Genomic DNA, 24,856 nt, shown 5'->3' on the forward strand with positions numbered 1-24,856 from the left:
TTCCATTATTGATAAATTCTTGTAAAACTATCTCTAAGTGCTTCCTATGTTCATTTCGATTTTTACTATGTACTAAAATATCGTTTACATAAACACTATAAAAATTATCATATTTCTTGAAAATTTGGTCCATCTTTCTTTGAAAGATCGATGAAGCATTTTTAAGTCCAAATGGCATAACAAGTCACTCAAAATGTCATTCTGGACAAGTAAAAGTTGTCCACTCAATTGATTCTTCTGCTAATTGTATTTGCCAAATCCTGATTTACAATCAAATTTGCTAAAATATTTACTCTCTTGAATTTTATTTATAAGCTCATCCTTATTTGATAACTTATAACTATCTTCATATGTATTATTGTCACATCCAGGCCCGGGCCCCCACCACATCCCGGGCTCGACTCTATCGTAGCACGATATTGTCCTCTTTGGGTCCCGATCACGCCCTCACGGTTTTGTTTCTAGGAACTCACATGAGAACTTCCCAATGGGTCACCCATCATGGAAGTGCTCTCGCACGCTACTCACTTAACTTCGGAGTTCCCATGGAACCCGAAGCCAGTGAACTCCCAAAAGGCCTCGTGCTAGGTAGAGATGAGAATATACATATAAGACTTACATAATCCACTCCCCTGGACGATGTGGGATGTTACAATTATCATTTAATCTATTGTAATTATAAACTATTCTAACATTACCTCTCTTTAGTTCTGAATGTTTTTCACAATAAATGCTGGTGATCTATGTCTAAACTTAAAGGGTCTAATTACTTTTAAATTTAACAATTCTTTTATTTGTTGCTCAAACTCTTGCTTATCTAATAAACTACAAGGCATATCAGTTGTCTTAATGGTTAAATCTGGGTTAATTATATCTAATTTTGCTAATATTTTATTTTTACTCCAATGTAACTGTGGGTCTTCTCCTATAATTCTAGTTTGTTCTGCTAATTGTAACAATTCTTCTAAACTCTTTGGTTTATCTAACTGTAATATTTCTATATGAGTCCTTTCTTCTAAAATTGGATATTCATGTTCAAATATTTCTTCATCAAACTCTTCTATATTATTATGCTCATCATTTTCTTTTGAGTTCTCCAAATAATAATTATCTTGACCACTAAGCTCTTCTATACTTATACTTTTATATGCTTCTACAGTATTTATTACTTTGATCAGCTATTGTAATACCTCTCTTGAAAAATGTTATGTTAGGATTCATAAATAAAAAAACCTTGCAAACTTTTCAAAAAGTTTAGACCCAAAATGAATGGGTATGATCTTATTGGTGAAACAAATGTTAATAGTAAATTAAATTGTTGTTTTTCTACTGTAATAGACTCATTATTAATGCAATGTGTTAAATAAACTGGTCTTTCATCAAACTGTGTTATTCTCACTGGTTTTGCTAATTTTTTTCTATATTTTTCTAGTTCTAACTCTTCTCTTATTACACTCTTTGTACTTCATGTATCCATCATAGTTGTTGTTTGTATCTTATATTCTTTTGCTAATTCTATTTCACAATTTATGGTAATTAAAGAACTATTTTTTTGCTTTTCTATACTATGAACAATATTTCCTAATATTGCAGCATTTTCTTGTGATTATGCTAAATTAACTTATAATAACCTATTACTATAACATTTTTCACACAACATTGAATATGTATTATAATATTTATTTACAACTAATTTACTACACTTATGACATTTTTCTGGCTAACCTAAATTTATATACTTATACTTCTTCATACTGTTCTTCTATGAATGCACACATATACTCTTCTAAATCACTACTTGAACTACTTGAATCTGAATCTATCATGTTAATACTCTCTATACTATAAATACTCTCATTATCACTTAAATCATCTAAGCTATCTATTGACTGTATATCTTCATCTTCTTCTAACTTAAACAACTCAATCAAATGTACTTTTTCTCTCAGTTGTTTACTTAATTTTGGACACTTTGGTTTAATATGTCTTACTTTTCCACGTGAATAATGTTTACAACTACTCTTGTCTTTTGGTGCTTTATATTTTCTAATCCAAGGTATGCCACTTCTTTTACTAAATTGTTTCAAAATATATTTCCTTTTCCTATGTGTTCTTGAAAGTCTTATGCTGAAATTCTTATACTGTTTGTAGGGTTTATATGACGTATATTTCTTTTTTTTTTTTTTTCTTATGCTTATTCTTCTTATGACAACCATACTATTGTGGTAAATCTATATTTTTACATCTCATTTAAGATTGTTTCCTAATTTGTCTCTTAACTTTTATTTGACTACACTCTTGTCTAAGTATATCATATACATGTTGAATTCTAGGTCCTATTACAATATCATTTTTCTTTGGATGCTTTTGCCATTCATTCCAAATCTTTTCTCCTATTTGTTCTTTTATTTTTGTCATATAAGCATCTACTAAATTAATATCACTAATTTTACATGTTCTTCCTAAATATTTAAAGAAGTCTGTTGTATACTCAGCTATATATTGTAAATCACAAAATTGTAATTGTTCTAAATTTCTAATTGCTCTTATTTGTTCTTGTTCGCTTCTGCCATCTAACATATTATGATCTAAACATTCTTGTTTAATCAAAGTAACAAAACCATCAATATTAAAATGTGTTTTAGTTACCTGATGATGTTCAGGATTTTGAACTTTCCATGACTGCAAATAATCAAAACCTAAACCATTTAAAGTATGCTCAAGGTAATCTAACATATTTTGAAAATTACTAAAGTCTAACATTAATGCTGCATGTACATAACATTTCTCTCATATCTCAATCGTTCTTTCCCAATCTTGTGTATCTACATTATCTAAATTTAATATATTTCATGCTATATTAATTTGTTTTGATCCTCTCAAATATGGAATCCTATTTTTTCTAGGTGGTTTCATCATACTTTCTTCTATGTAATCTACTCTAGCTTTTTCTTTATATTGTTCATTTATTGGTCTCAAAAATTGTTATTCAGTTCTACCTGTGTATCCTGGATTTTCTACTCCTGATTTAGTACTTTAATCTGCTAGATTACATTCTACTTTCAATTCTAATAAATTATTATATTCTTTTGATCCTAAAATATGTTCTACTTCTATTTCTAAGATTAATATTTTCATCTCTTCATCTGAAATTCTATGTAGTCCTAAATCAGATGTCTTATATTTTTCTAAGTATTGTTCTTAATCTAAATGATCAATATCTTCTATAAGTTTATCTACAATATGATCAAAATTTTGCTCAACTAAATTAATATCTAAATTATCAAAAGCCATATGAATACTCTCATTTTCGGTCTCACTCTCGTCCTCTTATATATTTTCTAGTTGCTTGTAATTACTAAACCTAATTGTTGCTTTACCTATACTAGTTTCATATATTTGTACTCTATCTGGTTGTCTATTTTTTGCTACTTGTAAATTAGGTAATGTCCATTGAGTTCCTTCGAAAAAACTATTATCTACGGGTTTTGCTTCTATCATATTTCCATGCATACTACCAAATGTTTGAACTAAATTTTAAAATTCTAAATTAAACTTCTGATTATATTTATCAAACATTTGTCCAATATACATTAAACTAATACACAAAATTTTATACTTTACTTTCATATTATAATTTTTTGTTCTTATGCTCACTTTAATATATTTACTAAATTCATTAATTGTCATTACGTAATTTGGAATACATCATATGACTACTAAGTTTAAACTTAAGTCTACTTCAACTGTTGCTATTGCTGCTTGTTGGTGATTATGCCATCTATCATCATATATGTATACTAAAGCTTTTGTGTCTACTTGTGCTCTGGTTAATCCTGCTATTCCAATTAATATTGTTTCTATTTGAATCTGACTAAAATGTGATTTTCTCAAATGCATAACTGCTTCCTTACTAAGTAAATTAAGTGTAAGCTCTTTATCAATACAGTTAACTTCATGTTGACTGATGCTACTTACAATTCTACTTCTATTTTCAAATAATTGGTACAAATTGTATTTATTTTTCTGTGTTTTCTCAAAACCTCTTCTAATATATTCTTGTGCTTCTTCTTCATTTGGATAAATATCTTCAACTCTAACTACTTCTTTTCCTTTTTCTCCTAAAGAGTTCCATTTTATGTTATCAAAAGGATTTATCTTAGGTTTTCTAATATGATTATTTGTACTTAAAGTTAAATTTTCTAATTTTTCTAACAAAGATAGTGGAAGTGATGAAGATGTGTTATGTAAAACTTGATTTATTTCTGCTATTTGTTTTTCAACTTGATCTAATTTTTCAGTCAAACTTAAAACTAATTAAATAATTAAATTATTTTGCCTAATGGGAATATTACTACTAGCTACTTGTGTTGAAAAATGTGATGACCCGTCCCAAATTATTATATATTTTTCTCCCGAGTGTGTAAAGTGACGAATATGCCCTCGTTGGTTTGGTGATGTGGATGGACATATGTAGTTTTAAATTATTTCCTTGCCGTTGTAATTAAATCGTACATGATGTCACGAGAGCGTCGATGCGAGTTAAGGCTGAATCGAATTCGTAATGAAAAAGTTACGATTATTTAGGTGCGTAAACGGGTGAATTGTGGACCAATTATATGGGTTCCTATTTCCTTGGGCCCAATCAGATTTTTTTTTTTTTGTATTTTTTTTCTTTTTGGGCCAATTAAAATACCTTTCCCTCTTTTGCCCAATCAGAACCCCCCCACACACACACACACGTACCCTATTTCTCTCTTCTTCTCGAGATTTCCTCTTTCTTCTTCTTGCACCTGAGACATCCTCAGCTCACTTACACCTCAAACTCTTACGGATCAAACTTGTGAAGTTTACCATCAGACTCCCCTCGACCTCACGATCACTATTATACCATTTGTCCTTCGATTCGGTGAACTTTGAGTCGGTGACTTGTGAGCTCCGACTCGGTGAAGCTTGGGTCGACGTGATCGCGGACGAATTACATGGTTTTGAGACTTAGGAAAACCTCCACGTAACTCCCTAAGGACCCTAGAGTAAGTTTAGGAAGGAGTTGATGTCGGAACAAGTGAGTTTGAGAAGTTTCAGTTTTGGTCAGTTCTTTCAAGGGATTTTCAGGCCTTTTCCCATTTGATTTTGGACTCTCAAGAGGTATGAACTTGTTCTATTCTTCAAGAGCTTCAAATCCATATAAATTTCGTGGATTTTGGTTGAAAAGCGAGTTGGATATAAGAGTTTTAAAATTTTCCAGAAACCGGCAAGTACAGATGGCGGATTCCAGCGAGCCGGAGAAGAAGAGGAATATTCCGTCAACTTTGATGGAATATACTGACGGCATCAGGTACCTCCGTTAGGATTTAACGGAATATTCTACTATTTTAATGGAATATTCCCTAACGTCGTTAGGAATTCCGTCAATGTGCCAGGCACGTGCTTGCGCGTGGCTGGCGCGTGAAGGCACATGTGACGTCCAAAAATTATTCTAAAAATATAGGGGTGTTCGTGTTATGTACTTTAAAATTAATGAAAAATTAGTTATTTCGCATATAGGTGAAACGTACCCCGATGACGAGCGTGGATCTTGCTACTTATCAGTGCGTGGGCATTTTCTTTATATATGTACATATGTGTGTGTGTGTGTGTGTGTGTGTCATGGTTTCCAGAACATTTTTTAAAATGATTTATGCTTTAAATGCCATGTCGAAAATGAGTTACATTTTAAGTATTTCATTATTATCAATCGTGAATTATATTGTTTGATGTTGTGGAGGCTCAGTTAAGCTTCAGGTGAGTATATTGTGATGGTATTGGCTGCATTGCACATCGTTATGCATAGATGCATTTAGAGCTCATCATTGCTGCACCCCGGTGTTAGTGTTCCCACCTGAGGTTAGGGCATAATCCTTTACGTGATGTTCACCTCCCACACCGCATGCTCACATTGGATCCAAGTTTGGTGCCAGCCCTATCGTACAGACCACAATAGGTGGTTCCGACTCGTAGGTGACCCGCAATTATTCGCACAGCCTTCACGTGATCATAGCACTTGAGCGTACATATTTACACCCATCCCTATTGTACAAACCACAATAGGTGGTTCCGACTCATGTACGTTAATATACTGATGGGTTATGGGTCCAATCGTACAGGTCACATTAAGTGACTCTGACTGGCATGTTACTTTATATTGATTTCAGCTGGCTTACATCTTTTAGTGTGAAAACATTATGACATGGCATATTTCAGTTTTTACTAGCCTTGTGCATTGGTATTCGTATGTGTATACGTAGTATTATTTTCTAGAAATTAGACGGGTTTTACAGTGAGGGGTTATTATGTTCAGAAAAGATAAATGTGTTTTCAAACGTTTTGTTTTTGCCAACTCACCCTTCTGTTTTGCGCTTACTAAATAAGTGTAGAGATCTTATCCCTGTTTTGTATAATTAGCACTTAGTTGGTTTGACTGCACTATTGGATTGCCTATGCTCTGAATACTTGTATTTGGTACTTGATCACTTCCACGCACTTATTTATTATCACTAGTTAAATTAGCTTAGGTTGGTTTTTATTGATTCACATTTACTTATTACTATCATTACTTCTGTTGCACACTTGGCTAGTCACCCTTACGTGATAGCCAGCACGTCTCAACTTCGGTTGAGGTGTGTCACAAAATCTGTTCAACTTACTAATTTCTTTCAAAGCTTGGATATATTTTCTACTAATTCTAGAATCGGTCATTAAACTAATAATTTATCTATTTTATTATGCAACTTATCTACTTGTTCACTCAACTCTTTTTGTACTAATTGAATTTTTTGAACTTCTAATTTTGACTGCTCAACTATTTTGCTTAGGCTTACTGTCTATAAGGTCAATAAACTCTTTTATCTCTCTTTTGCTAGGAAACTTTTGAATATTTTTATTATTATCTTCTAATTTATTATTATCTTCTAATTGAGATGTAATATAATCCAAATTTTGTCTAATTGTTTTTATGGAATTTTTCTAAAAATTGCTCTAACAACTGGTTTAATAAATGATTATGCTTATTATTTTCTAATTTTATATTTTTTGCTTGACTAATAATCTACAATACCATTGGCTTGTGGATTTTCTTCATCATGCAAATTATGATTATGCTTTCTCAATGGAAAATAACAAAGTAAACTATTATGGTCTAAGGTTATTTTTCTTTTTTGAGGTTCACTAATTTCTAAATTAAGGTAATCTATCATAAACAACAGTCTACTTTTCTCTTAAGTTATGGCTAACTGATTTCTTAGAAACTCTCTTTCTTCTCTTAAGGTCTCTAAAACTTAATCTGTTGCTCTTTTTGCTTCTAAAACTTTATGCTGCACTTCTGTATTATTATATTTACTAATAAATGAAGGATGTTCAAGATAACCAATATAAAACTTTTGCTTCTTCAAAGTTTTACTGATTCTTTTGGATATATATGCTAATCTTCTCTTTATGCTAGTTATAGTTAGGTGTCTAGGACAATAAGTACATGGTGGTTGTGGTTGGCAAGGTCTACAATGACAAAAATATCTGTTGTTCATACAAAATAAACGAGTGTGATATCAGTTGTATTAATGACTTCCGTCCTCAAGGTACTTTACTATTATAATTATACTATTAAAATGCTAAACTTGTCTCTAATACCAAATTCGTAAAGCAAATACCCGGTTAAATAGTCGGATGACCATTATAACAACTAGACATAAAACCTTGCACATGAAACTCGACATGTTTCAGCATGACGGCCACTCACAATGCATGTATAAGGCATTAACAGCTGAATTTAGAGGTACGAAAAACTCAGAGGTACCCTGGTTAATGTCCAGTTAGTTATATAACAACTAGACATAAAACCTTGCACATGAAACTCGACATGTTTCAGCATGACGGCCACTCACAATGCATGTATAAGGCATTAACAGCTGAATTTAGAGGTACAAAAAACTCAGAGGTACCCTGGTTAATGTCCAGTTAGTTATATGGTAAGCATTCAACTATAACAGATTGCTCGAACAAAGTATGATCGTCATTTTATCAAGTTAATAACATAACTACAATAGGGCTGACGTATAATACAATATATATAGGTAAAGAAGCAAAAACACATCTCTCTCTCTCTCTCTCTAATTAAGCAGAACCTCCAATATTCCTTGGAGTGTATAACGACACTGGTCTTCCATCCAGTTCTTGAGTTGGCCTTGCATTCGCCTCATATCCCTGAAAATGACAAACACGTGGTTAAACTTCAACTGCGCAACACAGAGATTAAACAAGGAAAAAGTGTAATATTTTGACGAGCAAGTCGCAAGGTTCTGGATCAAATAATCAACCCTACATCGAGTTCGTGATCATTATGTGTTTAGATTCAACCGAATTAATTCCAAATACTTACATCATGAACCGCCTCCCGTAGTGCGTGCACTTGCTCCCTTGAAACTGTCCTGACCTACAGAAAGAAGAGCAATATTAGTAAGCAAGTCTTTGGAATCAAGTAGGGTTAAGGAGATGAGCTACAAAGTGAAATACCTTTTTGACGATTGTCCAAATTACACCCTCAGTGCATGGAGGAACGGTAAGAGAACCGATATATCTGTAGTACTTTCTGCTTCCGAACTTAATATCTCCAGGATTAATAATCCCTATGTCAACCTCTTCTTTTCCAACTGATTTTATGTGGTGGAACAGCTGAAGGATTGAATGGATTGCAAAGTAAAAAAAACAAATAAAGTGAATAAACCAGGAAACAATCCGGCATAAAGAATGAAATGATATAGCTGCTTAAATTTCAAAAGTTCCGTGGCTTCTTGTATTTTCGTTTCATGAGAAGAATTGAAACCACAACTCCTACTAGTATTATACACTCTTCTCTGATATGTGTCATGACAACTCCTACTAGTATTTAAACGTAACCATAAACCACTGAGTTTTTCTACATTGTTGCATTGAGCTTACGTCCATTACCTTAAACTTATGAATGTTAGAGGCAAACAGAGAGAGATATACCTTTGAAAGGAAGGGATCAGGTCGACCATATTTGTACACAATTCCAATAACAGCAATCTTTCTGGTCGAGCTTACATGAACGATATGAAACTCCAAAGCATACCTGTAAAGAAGATTAAAGGAAGAAAGACATCAACAGCAGTAAGACGGGGTTATACTAATATGAAAGAAAATGAGAAGAAAGAAAACACAAAAAACATTAAGAAAACCTTGATCCGTTAAATGTGTGTTCGGAGGGTGAATGCCAATGACATTGTAGCAGTCTATAGTCAGTCCCATTTATATTGATTTTTCCTGCATCTCCATTCCACCTCATCTGATAACAATTTCATGTTGAAAACAACTAAAAACTGTCAATTCTTCAACACATTCAATTTCTTTTATTGAAGTTCAAGTCATTGGAAAAATTTAAAATATAATGACAACATCATGCCTATGAGTATGAATATGGAAGACGGAGAATGAAAAGAGTAGACACTTAGGTGCGGAGTAGCTCACCGTGATGTCATGACCTCGGTTCTTCACAATAGCAGGAGCTCGTTTGTATTCCCTTTTCAGTTTCCCCAATTTAGGGAAAACCTGCACCCTTTGGGCAAGAAGATCAATTGGAGATTGCATTTTTCCGTTGTCACAAACTTTCCATTGTGGGTAAATTTGGCCCCATTTCTTTGGTCCTTTACCAGTTCCTTCAAGATAAGTAAATGCAATTTCATCACCTGCCCATATATGATAAAACAGGTTAGTTACATCACAAAGGTACGGTGCTCCGAGCGTCCTCTCTTACTATTTCTACATGTTATGTGCATTTCCACACTGAAACGTTTTAGAATGTTAATGAATAAAGTTAAAGTTCCACCATAAAACAAATTAACAATATGTTGTTGTCCAACTTCTTATCATGCAAATTCCCTACTCTCCCCGATGTAAGATTCATGCTCTTAATAGTTAACGCTCAAAGTAAGAACTAGAACGAGTTTCCCCATCTTAGATCACTTAACCATAATCAAAATAGCAGGAATTAAATTGAAGAGAAATTGAATTGAGGAGAAGTTGGAATGAGAAGGAATCAGAATTGGATTCCTATTGAAGATGTTTACTTGAATGTTCTGGAATCAAAACAAAAATAGTATTGATTTCATTTGTGCTATTTACTAGTTTACAGAAATCGAAATGAATACCACTATGATTACTAAAATGCCTTTATTTATATAATAATTAATTGGATTATTTTTTAAAGTAAATTAATTATATTATTATGACCAAGAACATGACAATAATGATTTTTAATACACTTGATTTTGTTGGAACATTTATAAAATTTGAAAAATTTGAATTCTTTTGTTTATGGGCTGGTTAAAGAGAGAAGAAATTTGAAGATAACATAACCAGCACAAGAGATGGAGACGGAATGGTGCTAGGTAGCAAGGAAGGGGTGGGCAGGAAACTGAAACTTCATAAATTATTTAAGGGCATAATGGGCAAGACAAGTTGATTCCCTATTTCGGGCTTCACCCGAAATTGAAATACCATCTCCAAAATTGAACTCCTAAATTTGTGTGGATCCCATATTTTTTTTTATTCTCTAATATTTAGTAAACACAAGAGTAACTCGTAATCGAAATCCATCTCTGTCATTTGATTCCGATTACGGTTACGTAAACATACAAGTAATGTGTATGAAACTTCAAAATATGCCTACTTCCCATATTTACATTCTCTCTCTCTCTCTCTCTCTCTCTCAAATTTTCTTTCAGCGACAAAATAAAATATTGGATGATGTAGATTAAAACAAAAAAAAAGGATTAAAATAATTAGAAATAAAAAGTTTGAAAGAAATTAAGAATAATTCAATTAATCTATGACAGATAGAAAGAAGAGAAGCTAAAACTCCAAGCACACCAAAAACACATATGGCCAACAAGAGACTGTTTTAAGCGCATGAATTGCTACCTAAAAGTTGATTCCGTAATAATCCTGAGGTATATAAGCTCCTTCTAACAAGAACGTCCAAAGTAGGTTACCCAAAAATTTAAATCACCTCTGATCGAATCACATGCATACTTTAAAAATTGGTCCTACATGTTAAAGATGCATTATTGACTTGATTAACAAATAATACTTTCAGAAGATTGATAATAACTGACAATGGAGATCAAGAGAAGGAATATATACCTAAACTCCTGGTATATCATTGTAGCATCCCAAACAAAGAACGTGATGTTATGCGTTTGAACTTTCTCACATGACATTACATTATTAGTCAGGATGTTACAGTAACATACCAAAATGTAGGTAAGGTAAGTCTATCCACCAAAAAGCAAGGAATCATAAGTAACAATGGTAAAACGTTGGTGAGGGTGCAATTAAACCCTTTTGATGACTAAATTCCATTAATACTATAAAGTTTGTCAAATAAGATTTCATAACCAATGGGTAATTTTCACCAATAAGGAAAATCCATTAAATCAATGATTTCTTGGGGCCTCATTACCTGATTACCTTTATAGACCCAAAACCCAATGGAGGATGGAGGATCAGTAAAACTTATTTATATTGTTAAAGGGACTTCAATTTCAAAGTACTTTTCTTGATCCTGGGTTCCTTACGACTTCACATGACAAAATATTTAAGGCAAATGGAGCTCCCATTTCCAGCATATTACTATACAATTTGTACGTGTGTAGAGAGAGAGAGAGAGAGAGGTATTACCAACTTCATCAGAGTCCTCAAGTGCTGCACTGCAAATGGTGAAAAAGGAGTGATGGGACGAAAAGATGAGAGAAGCTAGAAAGAAAAAGAAGAAGAAGATGGGTTTGGTCATGGCTGTGTGCTCTTTTAACGATCTTCGATATTCTCTTTTGGGTTTTGGTGAGTTTTGGTGATGGAAGTGGCATGTCAAAAGAAAAGACTATATACATATATAGAGAGAGAGAGAGAGAGAGAGAGAGAGAGAGAGAGAGAGAGAGAGAGCGCATTTTTCAAAGCAACTGAGGATTTCCATGGCAAGCAATTAGCGGCTTTTGCTTAACCCACGCTCTGTAAATGTTTGGTAACGGCTACTTGTGCTGTCATCTCTTGGCTTCACACCTACTGGGAACTACCGCTGTAAGTAACGGTAAGTTGGTAACTATCACAACGGTTACTGCTGGATGTTGGATGTTAGTTACGTCTTTTCATATGCCTCAACTTTGATTAGAACAACAATTTTGTGGGAGAGGGGTCAAAAGTGGAACCAAAATCCAAAAGGGAATCAAAGTAGGTAATTTCCCAAATCTGAAAAATTTGGTCATTGCCTTTCATTTTTTCTATGTAGACTAAAGGCTGGTTTGTTATTGCTGTGCTTTGAAAAAAAAAACTACTTCTGCTGTGCTGTGAGAATAAGCAGTTGTGAAATAAAACAGCAAAGTGTTTGGTAAACTTTTTTGTAAAAGTGCTTTTGAAAAAAAAAAACAATATTATAGTGTTTGGTAAACTTTTATGTAAAACAGATGTGAAACAAAACCGGTTTCTCAAAGCTGGGTTTTGCAACTTCTTGTTTTTGACTTTTTTTTCATCCAAAACTGTGAAAAAAAGCTGAAGCTGAATGTTTACCAAACACAAAAACAGCTCCCAGCTTTTTTTGATACCAGCTTTTTTCAGAATCATCTCAGTACTAAACCAGGCATAAGCATAATAATTTTAAGCATAATAATTTTAAGCATGTTGTTGTTGAGGGGTGGAATAATTATGATTTGGAAAAAATGGTGCACCTCTCAAGTGGTGCTTTGACCAAATATGGACCAATTGGTAGACATTTTAATTGAGGAAGAAAATCCAGGATGAATGCTTTTTTTTGTTCATTTTGTGCTGACTAGATGTGTAATCGTGCGATCAATTGACAAAGTAATTGCTTGAATGACGAAAGCGCCCTAACCTAAAGTAAAAGCTCTTCCCTCTCTCAACAGCGAATCTTGATTGGCTAACACTAGGAGATGATTTGGAGAAACAAGAAGCATGGCATGAGATTCGCAACGGAATAAATTAAGCATTATGTCTAAGTTGAGTAACTTGTCTAGAAAGCTGTATGAAAAGAATAAATTAGTTTTTGGTCCATAGTAATTGAGAGGATTTTGGCTAGAATGCGAGGGATGACTCTTTGTAGAAGATATTCACCATTCTTAATTCAACTAGAGCATAATTATTTTAGAAATAATTTTTTTTAGGGGTGTGCTATCCACACACCTTATTTTACTTCTCACTCATCCCTTAATAATTTATGTCTGTTGATCTTCTTCAATTCATCCGATCCGACGGTCGAAAATTAAAAAAGTGTGTGAGAAGTAAAATGGAGTGTGTGGATATCACATCCTTTTTTTTTATTGGGTTTTTGTTTGGGTCAAAATTTTTATTGGGTTAAAGTGAATGGGCATATATGGTAGTTTTGCTACCCAATTATGGATGAGGAAACTTGGTTGTATAAACGAAATTGAAGGAGCAAGCTGAAATAGCGCCGTGATAATGGTTAAAAAGCTTACTTAGTAAAATATATAAATTTGCTTGGTACTAATCGATCATCTATCTTAGTTGGAAAAAATATGCATGATGACGTCTATTTTCATTTAACATTCATTGAATCGAAGTGGGTTAGCCAATCCTGGCTAACCAACAATGATAATATGACTTTACCTTAAGTATGAATTTCCATCAAAATAAGAAGTTGAATTTCTAATATCGTGTGAGTATTTTCATCCTCAGTATTTATGAACACAATAGTGTTCCGTAATAAATTCAAATCCTTATTCTATTCTGGTTACAGATAAGTAAAAAAGCTATGCAAAATTTGCAAGTTGCAATTGGAGAAGGAATGATTTTTGGGCCGACATGCCTTTAACTTATGGGCCTAGGCTCGCCTCTTCTCAAAAGAAAAGCAAAATTTGCTAAAACAAAATAATAAAGATAAGCCTAACCTAGAAAATCAAAACCCTCCTCCTTCTCGTGATTCTTTCCGTCTCTCCGCCTCGCGCTGTCGCCGCCAAATCCAGTAGCACGCCCACTGACCATGGCGGAGTACGACTTAACTCCACGAATGGCGCCCAACCTAGACCGGCATCTGGTTTTTCCCCTCCTCGAATTTCTGCAGGAGCGGCAGATGTACCCAGATGAGCAGATCCTCAAGTCCAAGATCGAGCTCCTCAACAAGACCAACATGGTCGATTACGCCATGGACATCCACAAGTCCCTCTATCACACCGAAGATGTGCCCCAAGGTGAATTATATACACACCCATTATGTATTTATAGGTTTATATGTGTGTTTTTGTATATTTATTTATGCATGTGTACACATCCATTATGTGTTTGACAATTTGTCTCTGTGGATATTTAGATATGGTGGATAGGAGGGTAGAGGTGGTGGCTCGCCTCAAGGCTCTGGAGGAGTCGGCAGCGCCCCTTGTCAATTTCTTGCAGAACGCCGCGGCGTTTCAGGAGCTGAAGGCTGACAAGCAGTACAATCTACAGATGCTCAATGACCGATACCAGGTAGCCCCAGTTCTTTTTTCCTTTTAATTGTTCAAACCCAGGATTAGAATCAAACAATTTGAAAGAGTAATAGCATACGGGGTTAATATATGTAAGTATTTACAGATGTTATCTTGGAAAAAAAAATCAAATTATTTAAATGGAAAAAGGTCTAATTTTTGTGTGGTTTTTATTAATTTTATTGAACAAGGTTTTGCATAAGGTTAACTCTCTTGGCATGGCTGTCTGAACAGATTGGTCCAGAGCAGATCGAGGCGTTGTATCAGTATGCAAAATTTCAGTTTGAATGTGGTAACTACTCTGGTGCTGCTGATTATCTCTATCAGTACAGGGCTTTGTGCACAAACAGTGACAGGAATCTGAGTGCATTGTGGGGAAAGCTGGCGGCTGAGATATTGATGCAGAACTGGGATATTGCCCTTGAAGAGCTTAACCGCTTGAAAGAAATTATTGATTCAAAGGTTTATATTTTCTTCATGCACCGACTTTTTTATTTAAATGTGCATTTTATTCTTTGGAATTCCAATATAAAGGTAGGTGATTTTTGTTGCAGAGTTTCAGTTCACCTATGAATCAAGTGCAAAATAGAATATGGTTGATGCACTGGAGTCTCTTCATATTTTTCAACCATGATAACGGGAGAACACAGATCATTGACCTTTTCAATCAGGACAAGTATGTCATCTGCCCTTATTGATTTGACTGTAATGCTTTCACTGTACATTTACCTCTTGCTTTACCAATTGTTAAAAGACTAAAACAACCCAGAATACATATGTATCTCTTTTCTTACTGTCTAGCCCTGAAGGCTTAGAACTTTCAAATCATCTTTTGTTCTAATTGATGTATTTATACCCTTCATCATTCTATTTTAACTAATGGTGCTGCTACTTCTGCTCTGGTATTGATCTGTAAATGTGACACCCCGTGCTTTTGCTGTTGTAACATTGATAATTGTTTGCCTCTACTGAATGGGTAGTGTCAGCATATTGTCCTGAACAAGATACATTTATTAGGCATTTAAAAATGTTAAGAAAAAGAATATGGTTATTACTGCACAATCCTAATGGCTTTACATAGTTGAGATGCCATAAAGTTAGTGGTGTTGATGTGTAAATGCATTTTATATCTGGGTGGAGTGTAGCCTTTTTGGATAAGATGCCATTAATTTAGTGGTTTGATCACTGTATTAGACAGTATGGATAGCTATTTTAAGCTTCATGCATTATAACAGACATCCCGTGGAAAATTGATTTCTACTGAACACCAAGTGACTTGGTATTTTATGGTTATTTCCTGATAGAAATGTTAATTTTTTTTTTTCTAGGTATCTGAATGCCATTCAAACCCATGCTCCTCATCTTGTGCGTTACTTAGCCACTGCATTCATTGTCAATAAGAGGAGGAGACCTCAGTTCAAGGATTTTATAAAGGTTATTCAGCAGGAACAACATTCTTATAAAGATCCCATCACAGAGTTTTTGACCTGTGTTTATGTTAATTATGACTTTGATGGTGCACAAAAGAAGATGAGGGAATGTGAAGAAGTAAGCGCCTGAACCCATATTGGAAACCTTGACATGTTTCAAATTCAAATTTCACTTTTTTCTGACCCTTGCGTAACTTAAATGAGTGTTTCATTGTAAATTTGACTTCTGCTGTATCTCTATTCCTGCTTGAGAACTTGATTTGTATTAACTCTTTCGTCTAAGCCAATGACTATTGATTTGACAATGTGGTTGTGTGACACTGTAGGTAATCTTGAATGATCCTTTCCTTGGAAAACGAGTAGAAGAAGGGAATTTCTCTACTGTACCACTGAGGGATGAGTTCCTTGAAAATGCTCGTTTATTTATCTTTGAGACATACTGTCGTATACATCAGCGCATTGACATGGGGTAAGTAATTGCTTCTTTGTATTTGGTTGTGTACTTTTTCTTTGGTCGACATCATTATTCTACTTCCTATCCACCATTCAAAGTGGTATATGAATTGATTAAGTCATGTCAGAGTTCACTTTTTCTTTGGTTTTTTTATCTTTGTTAAGACTTTTTTTTAGGAGTATGGGTCACAAGGCACACGTAAAGTCATAGGTCTTTAGATTGTTCGGTGCAATTTGACTGGTCTCTCAACATATTTGTTTGTCCGTGGTCAAGAGCTTGGGAGATAGAGTAATGTGTGTGAGGGTTTTTGCTTGATTCAAAATGTCAGGGCGTTATTATGTAATTTTGGTGCATGCCTTTTGTTTTCATATGTGAAGTGTACAGATGATGTCTTGTGTTTAGTTTTCGTTAGAATTTTTGGCAAACCTAATTGACTTTATTTTCCGTTACTTTTCGTATTTCTTTTGCCCTTAGAAAGGGAACTTTCTTTCTTCACTCTTTTCAACAAATAATAAATCTAATAGAATTGTGGTTTGGCAGAGTGCTTGCAGAGAAATTAAACTTGAATTATGAGGAGGCTGAAAGATGGATTGTGAATCTAATTCGGAGCTCAAAGCTTGATGCGAAGATTGACTCGGAGTCAGGAACTGTTATCATGGAACCTAACCATCCGAATGTGTAAGTTCATTGAACATTAGCTGCCTGGTTTTGTTCATCAATCAGTTTTGTCTTTATGCTTCCCAAGGTTTTCCTAGTTTCATTTTTCTTGACCTATTCTTAAATGTATTACTTCAATGGTTTCCAGGTATGAGCAACTGATAGACCACACCAAGGCATTATCGGGGCGTACTTACAAGTTGGTTGGTCAGATCCTGGAACATGCTCAGGCACAGATTGCTCGTTGAATTTGGCGGTGAATTTTATCCGAAATTATTAGTTTTCATTTCCTAGATATCCAAAAATTCTCAGAATTTTATCCGGGTGACGAGAAAAGTTTTTAATTTTTGCAATGTAGCTGTGTTCAGGAACATATCGAGATTTGTTGGATCAAACTGTAATTTAATTTGGAGCTTGTGCCTATGGAGAGGTTCCCGTTTGATCTTGTTTGCCATTTTCCTTGTTTGGATCTAAAATGCAACTATGGAGAGGTTACAATTTAGGATTGTCGTAGTTTTACAAGAAAATCGAAGAGTTTATTCGTTTATTGCCGGATCATAAATCTATTTGTATTGCATGTCGTGACAAAGTGGAGCAATGATTATTTTGATTAATACCGATAGAATTTTTGTCACTTCTAACTTATTTACCCCTTTCTTTATTTTTGACGGAAGTTCTTAAAGTGATGGTGTAAAAAAAAAGACAATTGCTTCCTTATTGTGACGAGTTTAGAGATCAATACTCAACTTATTTTTTATTCAAAGACGAACGCTTGAGTTGAGCCAAATACAAATACATGCTCCAATTTTCTCCTACTTTCGTAATATACCTTGATGCCCAAATCTCCAAAGTATTGTATCCAACGTAGTTGTATCTTCGTGCCTCTCATTTAATGAAACCACTAAATTTGGATTTGACAAAATTCCTTACCCAAGCTGTCTATTTCATATTTCACATTTTGTTCTTCATTCAAGTTGTTTTGTTCACAATTTTACAAAAATTCAGCTGGAAAAAGTATAGTAATAATTAGCAATGTTTTAAAAGGCGAAGGCGTGGGTAAGGCCTTTCATGAATAGCCATGCCCAGGTAAAAGTCTTGAGGTAAGAGGTTAATATATATAATATAATATATACAATAATTATCAGCAACTTGTATATAATATATAAAAGTCTAATACCATGCAGAAACTCTTTAACAAAAATGAACATAAAGGAAAATGGTGGGGTAATAATTATCAGTAAATTGTGGTAACAAACGTCAAACAAAGAGGGGTAATAAAAAGTATAGAAAAACTAAAAGTGAACCAAAAAGGAAGATGATGGGTAATAAATGTCAGCAAAGTAGGGTAATAAAAAGTATAGAAAAATGAAAAGTCAGGGAAAAAAAAAAAAAAAAAAAACCTAGTTGTCTTCATCTTCTTCGTTGGGTAGGTTATGCAGCTCAAAGAATTCTAGATTTCTACAACTTAAAAAGAAAAAGAGATCGCCTCAAGAGTGCCTCAACTGCCTAGGCACACCCTATGATGCCTAGGCGAGTATTTCGCTCACTCCCACAAAACAAAGGCAAAAATGTTGCCGCCCTGCCCCAAGGCTGTCTAAGCACGCCCCGAAGCGAGTTTTTTAAAATACTGATAATTAGAATAATTAGACCTTAGTAAATAGCCTCAGTGACCATGAGGATAAAACTAGTTTAGGACGTGGACCTTGAAAAGTACCCATGTGTGACCTAAATTTATCACTGTAACCAAATGTTTCCTACATTTTTAGGTCGTTCTCTCACATAAGATTAACATCTCAGTCGAGCAGTCCGACGGTCACAAAAAAAACGTAAAGGTCAAGCAAAATCATTTCACCTTTCCAGATAACACAACCAGAAAACTGAGCTACAAGGACAAGGCTACTCATTTGTAAAATTGTTACAAACAAATACAAATTTTACAATATTTATCCACACTGTTAATTGCTTCCCACCAAAGTGGGGTGTAAACCGAAGAATTCCAGCTCTTCTTCCATCATCGCCAGCTCTCGCTGAGTATCGTCGGAGCACGGTCAAGGTGCTGTCTTTTGTATTTCCATGGAAGTAAATACTATACATTGCTGTTGTTTTAAGACCAAGATTTTCTCTTTTTTCCCTTGAATTACATGGATACCAGGCTCAACATTTGTAGCTGGCTTTCAGGTCGAAGACTACCACTCGAATTACGGAGTCTGAACTTGTACAAAAATCTCAAATCAACAAGTTGCTTTCTACCATCGAGGATATGAATTGCCATATGTCCTCCAAGTCTCCCTGCCATAGTTCCGACCACCAGAGCTTCTCTCAAATGGAGAGCTACGGAAATCAGGTCTTCCATAACTGCTGCACCCAGGACTCTGAAAACCTGAAGCTTTTCTATAGATGCTGCTTTCCTTGCATTCAAATTCTACTTTTCTCATCTCCTCCTGAAGATCATACTGTGACCGCTGTTGGCAGAGAAAAAACGGAACGGAGGTTTTAATTTAGTAAAATGCATGGTTTAAATCCTGGTTGAAGCATCTACCGGTACCTCAAACCAAGTAGCTGCTTCCAACTGGATATGTTACCAGCTATAATATCCCCTAAAATTACTACAAAATTTACAAAAATCAAGGCATGTTATAAAAATGAATGTTGTTTCAGTCGTCATGCTGGACGGGGATCTTCAATTGTCAAAAGTACGAAACTTTGCTTCAACTTGGTATCAACATTTTACTTTACAGCAAAACAAGACAAATTTGAAAGGGGAAAAAATATGCAAAACAAATAATCTTCAAGAGTGAGTCACAATTTTTAAACTGTTGAATAATTGGCCAAGTGGCCAAGTGGACAAGTCCAAGAAAACTTTAGATTAAACAAACCAAAAGTGAGGAACACCTTCCTTGTTTTAGGGAGGAAAATAAGGGAAATGTTTGGTTGCTTTTGAAAAAGGTTTTGAAACAACACCCATGAGTTTTGGTTTTTTTCATAATAAAGGGTTTGGTTGCTTTTCCATTCGGTTGAGTGGAAACAAGAGAGAAGGGAGATTTGCAGAGAGTTTTGCAGAGAGAAAGAGGGCAGAGAACAAGGGGTGCCACATCCCCCATTTGAAAAGAGCTCCTCTCTTCGGTTAGTAATCATTCACCAAAGTAGTTGTTGTTGTTGTAATAGCTTTGAGCTATATGTATAGAGAAGAAATTATTCATTATATTTCTTTCTCTATTTGTTTCTTTGGTGTGTGAGAGTTATTGGGTGTATTGGGCTTTTGGGTTGTGAGATTGCCAACACTTTGTAAACTCCCATTTGGTTGATAGTGGATTATTGGGTGAGCTCCTACTGCTCCGAGGACGTACTCCAGTTACACTGACTGTGGAGGAACCTCGTTAAAATCTTTGTGTCTTTTATATTTTGTTCTTGCATTTTATTTGATATATTTCCTGTGGGTTAGCTTGAGTTGGTTCCAAAATAGATTTGGTGCTATCCTAGCACAACAATTGGTATCAGAGCACTGGTTGCTCTTGGGTACTGTCTAGTTGCCAAAGATGTCAGACGGGCAAGATGAGAATCCTTTTGGAAGCAGCTCCGGGTTTGCAAGAACTACGGTGCAAAATGCAAAGTTCGAAGTGGAAAAGTTTGATGGCACAAACAACTTCGGGATGTGGCAATGTGAGGTTAAAGATGTGTTGGCTCAACAAGATCTTCTTGCCGCCTTGGGAGAGAAGCCTGAAGCTATGTCGAAACTGGAATGGGAGAAATTAAATTTGTGGGCTTGCTCTTCAATTCGGTTGTGCCTTGCAAAAACTCAGAAGTATTTTGTGATGCGGGAGACTTTGGCAAGTGTGTTGTGGCAAAAATTGGAAGACAAGTATATGACGAAGAGTGCAGAGAACCGGCTACACTTGAAGAAAAAGCTCTACCGCTTCCAATACAAAGAAGGTACGAAAATGATTAGACACCTTGATGCTTTTAATAAGTTGATTGCCGACTTGTTAAATTTAGATGAGGATATTAAGGATGAAGATAAGGCCTTAATATTGTTGAATTCCTTGCCGGACTCTTATGAGCATTTTGTTACCACTATTATGCATGGTAAAGAAACTGTGAAATTTGAAGATGTGTCAAATGCCTTGATGAATTATGAAATGAGGCATAGAGATAAAAATCATGATAGTACCTCTGAAGCTTTATTTGTTAGAGGTAGATCATCGGAGAGGAGATCCTCTTCTAGCAGGAAAAAATCACAGTCTCGACCTAGAGGAAACTCTAAAGGTAGAAAACCTTTGGAAAGGGATGAATGTGCCTTTTGTCGTAATAAGGGCCATTGGAAGAAAGATTGTCCTAGATTGAAGACCAAAGGCAAAGAAAGTTCTGAAGCTAATGTTGCTGAGGTTGAAACAGATTTTTCTGATTTTGCTTTAACCACTTCCTCATCATTTGATTGTGCTACTAAGTGGGTGTTGGATACGGGTTGTACTCATCATATGACTCCTCACAAGGATTGGTTTTCAAGCTTGAAAGAGTTTGATGGTGGTGTTGTGTTCATGGGAGATGACAATCCTTGCACAACAAAAGGGATTGGTACAGTTCGTTTGAAGTTGCATGATGGCATGGTTAAAGAGTTGACAGGTGTTCGGTATGTACCGAATTTGAAGAAAAATCTTATTTCTTTGGGAACTTTGGAAGCCAAGGGCTTCAGGTTTCATTCAGATGGGCAGACATTGAAGGTGACTTATGGTGCACTTGTTGTGATGAAAGCTCCTCGAAGTGGCCATTTGTATTTATTGCAAGGAAACACTGTGACAGGTGAAGCATCTGTAGTCTCAGAAAATATGGGCACATCCGATTCTGATACTACTAGATTGTGGCATATGAGATTAGGCCATGCCGGTGAGAAAGCTCTACAAGGGCTTGTGAAACAAGGTCTTCTAAAAGGTGCCACGACTTGTAAGCTTGATTTCTGTGAGCATTGTGTCTTGGGAAAGCAAACTAGAGTGAAGTTTGGTACTGCTGTACATCAGACGAAGGGCATTCTTGATTATGTGCATTCGGATGTTTGGGGTCCTACAAAGACTCCCTCTTTGAGTGGTAGACATTGGTTCGTGACCTTTGTTGATGATTATTCAAGAAGGTCTTGGGTCTACACTATGAAGCACAAGAGTGAGGTGTTGAGTATTTTCTTGGGTTGGAAGAAAATGGTTGAGAACCAGACTGGGAGAAAGATTAAGATTTTGAGATCGGATAATGGTGGTGAATACACATCCGACCCTTTCTTTAAAGTTTGCAAAGAAGAAGGGATTGTAAGACATTTCAGTGTCAAGGGAACTCCACAACAAAATGGAGTTGCAGAAAGATTGAATCGAACCTTGCTTGAGAAGGTTAGATGCATGTTGTCTCAGTCGGGTTTGAGCAAGTCGTTTTGGGCAGAGGCAGTTACTTATGCATGTCACATCATCAACCGATTACCCTCAGCTGCTATTCAGGGTCAGACGCCAATGGAGGTATGGATTGGAAAACCCTCTTCTGATTATGACTATATTCGTATTTTTGGTTCACCTGCTTATTTTCATGTAACTGAAAATAAACTTGATCCTAGAGCCAAAAAGGCTATCTTTCTTGGTTTTAGTAGTGGTGTCAAAGGTTACAGGTTGTGGTGCCCAGAGATGAAAAAACTTGTAATCAGCAGAGATGTGACATTTGATGAAGAAAATATGTTCAGAGACTCTGAAAAGAATGTGAAAGATGTCCAACAGGTGGAGCTTGAGAAAGTTGCCTCTAGTACTTCAAATCCTATTTCCGCTGATGTCGAAGCCACTACAAGTGAAGAAGTGGAAGACCATGAGGATGTTGAAGAAGTTGAACTTGAAGATTCTATTCAAGTTGAAGAGCAAGTTTCACCTCAAGAGTCTATTGCTAAGAACAGAGGAAAGAGAAATATTACCAAGCCAGCTCGGTATAGTGACTATGTTGCTTTTGCTCTTCCTATTATCACTGATGAGATTCCATCCAATTTTGAGGAAGCCATTGAGAGTGAGGAAAAGGAGAAGTGGTGCAATGCCATGGGTGACGAGATGAATTCTCTCATGAAAAACAAGACTTGGGAGTTAGCTAAATTGTCTAAGGGTAAGAAAGCTATTGGTTGCAAATGGGTGTATGCCAAGAAGGAAGATGTTGCTGAGAAAAGCAATGTCAGATTCAAAGCAAGATTAGTTGCTAAAGGGTATGCACAAAAGGAGGGCATTGACTACAATGAAATCTTTTCTCCAGTTGTGAAGCACTCATCAATTCGCATTATGTTAGCTCTTGTTGCACAATATGATCTTGAACTTGTGCAACTTGATGTGAAGACGGCTTTCCTACATGGTGATTTGAATGAAGAGATCTATATGTGTCAACCGGATGGGTATAAAGTGAAAGGGAAAGAAAATTTGTTTTGCAAGTTGAAGAAATCACTTTATGGCTTGAAGCAATCTCCAAGACAATGGTATTTGAGATTTGATAAATTTATGAGAGGCCAAAATTATTCTAGAAGTCAATATGATCATTGTGTGTACTTCAAGAAGTTGCAAGATGGGTCTTTCATTTATTTATTGATATATGTTGATGATATGTTGATTGCCTCAAAGAATGTCGAAGAGATTGAGAAATTGAAGAAGCAAATGAAGAATGAGTTCGAGATGAAGGATCTTGGTGAAGCAAAGAAGATCCTTGGCATGGAGATCACTAGAGACAGAGAGAAAGGTTTGGTATGCTTGAATCAAAGACAATACCTTGAGAAGTTGATTCGGAAGTTTGGAGTTCATGATTCAACCAAACCGGTTAGTACCCCTTTGGCTCCTCATTTTAAATTAAGTTCTCTACAGTGTCCTAAAACTGATAAAGAGAAGCTGCAAATGAAAGATATACCATATGCAAATTTGGTTGGTAGTTTGATGTATGCAATGGTATGCTCTAGACCGGATATTGCTCATGCAGTTGGCATGGTGAGTCGATATATGCATAATCCAGGTAAAGAGCATTGGCAAGCAGCTAAATGGATATTGAGATATCTCCATGGTACTCGAGACGTTGGTTTATGCTTTGAGAGAGATGACTCTGGTATTGGTCATTTTGCAGTTGGTTATGTTGATTCAGATTATGCAGGTGATCTAGATGGAAGGAAATCTACTACAGGCTATGTGTTTACTATGGCTAAAGGGCCAGTTTGTTGGAGGTCCATTTTGCAGTCGTCTGTTGCTTTGTCTACTACAGAGGCTGAATATATGGCAGTTGCTGAAGCTATAAAGGAGGCCATTTGGATACATGGGCTGATTAGAGATTTGGGGGTTGATCAGAAGCAGGTGGAGGTGCATTGTGATAGTCAGAGTGCCATTTATTTGGCTAAGTATCAGGTTCATCATGCGAGGACCAAGCACATAGATGTGTGTTATCACTTTGTTCGTGAAGTTGTTGGTGAAGGAGAAATCATTCTCCAGAAGATTCCAACTAAAGACAACCCCGCTGATATGTTGACTAAGGTTGTTGGTGTAGCCAAGTTTGTTCATTGCTTGAACTTGGCTCACATTTTGCCTATATAAAGAAGGCGTTGAGCAGTAGGAGTTTTGGAGCATTTGGCTCGGCATGAGTTGTTCTCTTGCTAGTGATTGGGAGTGTTTTTTGTGTTGATTGTGTTGGTTGGCTTATCATGGCGTTTTCGGAACTTGGCCAAGGTGGAGATTGTTGAATAATTGGCCAAGTGGCCAAGTGGACAAGTCCAAGAAAACTTTAGATTAAACAAACCA

The 24,856-nt window shown here is 35.5% G+C and overlaps 2 protein-coding genes across 2 annotated transcripts; one reads left to right on the forward strand and one right to left on the reverse strand.

The window, feature by feature from the left end:
* Nucleotides 1–7,973: 7,973 nt before the first annotated feature.
* Nucleotides 7,974–11,935, reverse strand: LOC137713101 (alpha carbonic anhydrase 4-like). Its single transcript, XM_068452357.1, has 7 exons — nucleotides 11,734–11,935; nucleotides 9,523–9,740; nucleotides 9,234–9,340; nucleotides 9,025–9,127; nucleotides 8,548–8,706; nucleotides 8,414–8,467; nucleotides 7,974–8,238 (listed from the first exon to the last, which is right to left on the reverse strand). The coding sequence occupies exons 1-7, from the start codon at nucleotides 11,843–11,845 to the stop codon at nucleotides 8,149–8,151; spliced, it is 843 nt and encodes a 280-aa protein (XP_068308458.1). The 5' UTR covers nucleotides 11,846–11,935; the 3' UTR covers nucleotides 7,974–8,148.
* A 2,009-nt stretch (nucleotides 11,936–13,944) lies between these two features.
* Nucleotides 13,945–17,507, forward strand: LOC137713102 (eukaryotic translation initiation factor 3 subunit E-like). The gene is made up of 8 exons (XM_068452358.1): nucleotides 13,945–14,270; nucleotides 14,390–14,544; nucleotides 14,778–15,005; nucleotides 15,098–15,219; nucleotides 15,872–16,091; nucleotides 16,300–16,442; nucleotides 16,968–17,105; nucleotides 17,233–17,507. Exons 1-8 carry the CDS (start codon nucleotides 14,063–14,065, stop codon nucleotides 17,330–17,332), a joined length of 1,314 nt encoding a protein of 437 aa, XP_068308459.1. The 5' UTR covers nucleotides 13,945–14,062; the 3' UTR covers nucleotides 17,333–17,507.
* Nucleotides 17,508–24,856: the final 7,349 nt, after the last annotated feature.

Source organism: Pyrus communis, chromosome 13, assembly GCF_963583255.1.
Source record: "Pyrus communis chromosome 13, drPyrComm1.1, whole genome shotgun sequence".
NCBI lineage: Eukaryota > Viridiplantae > Streptophyta > Magnoliopsida > Rosales > Rosaceae > Pyrus > Pyrus communis.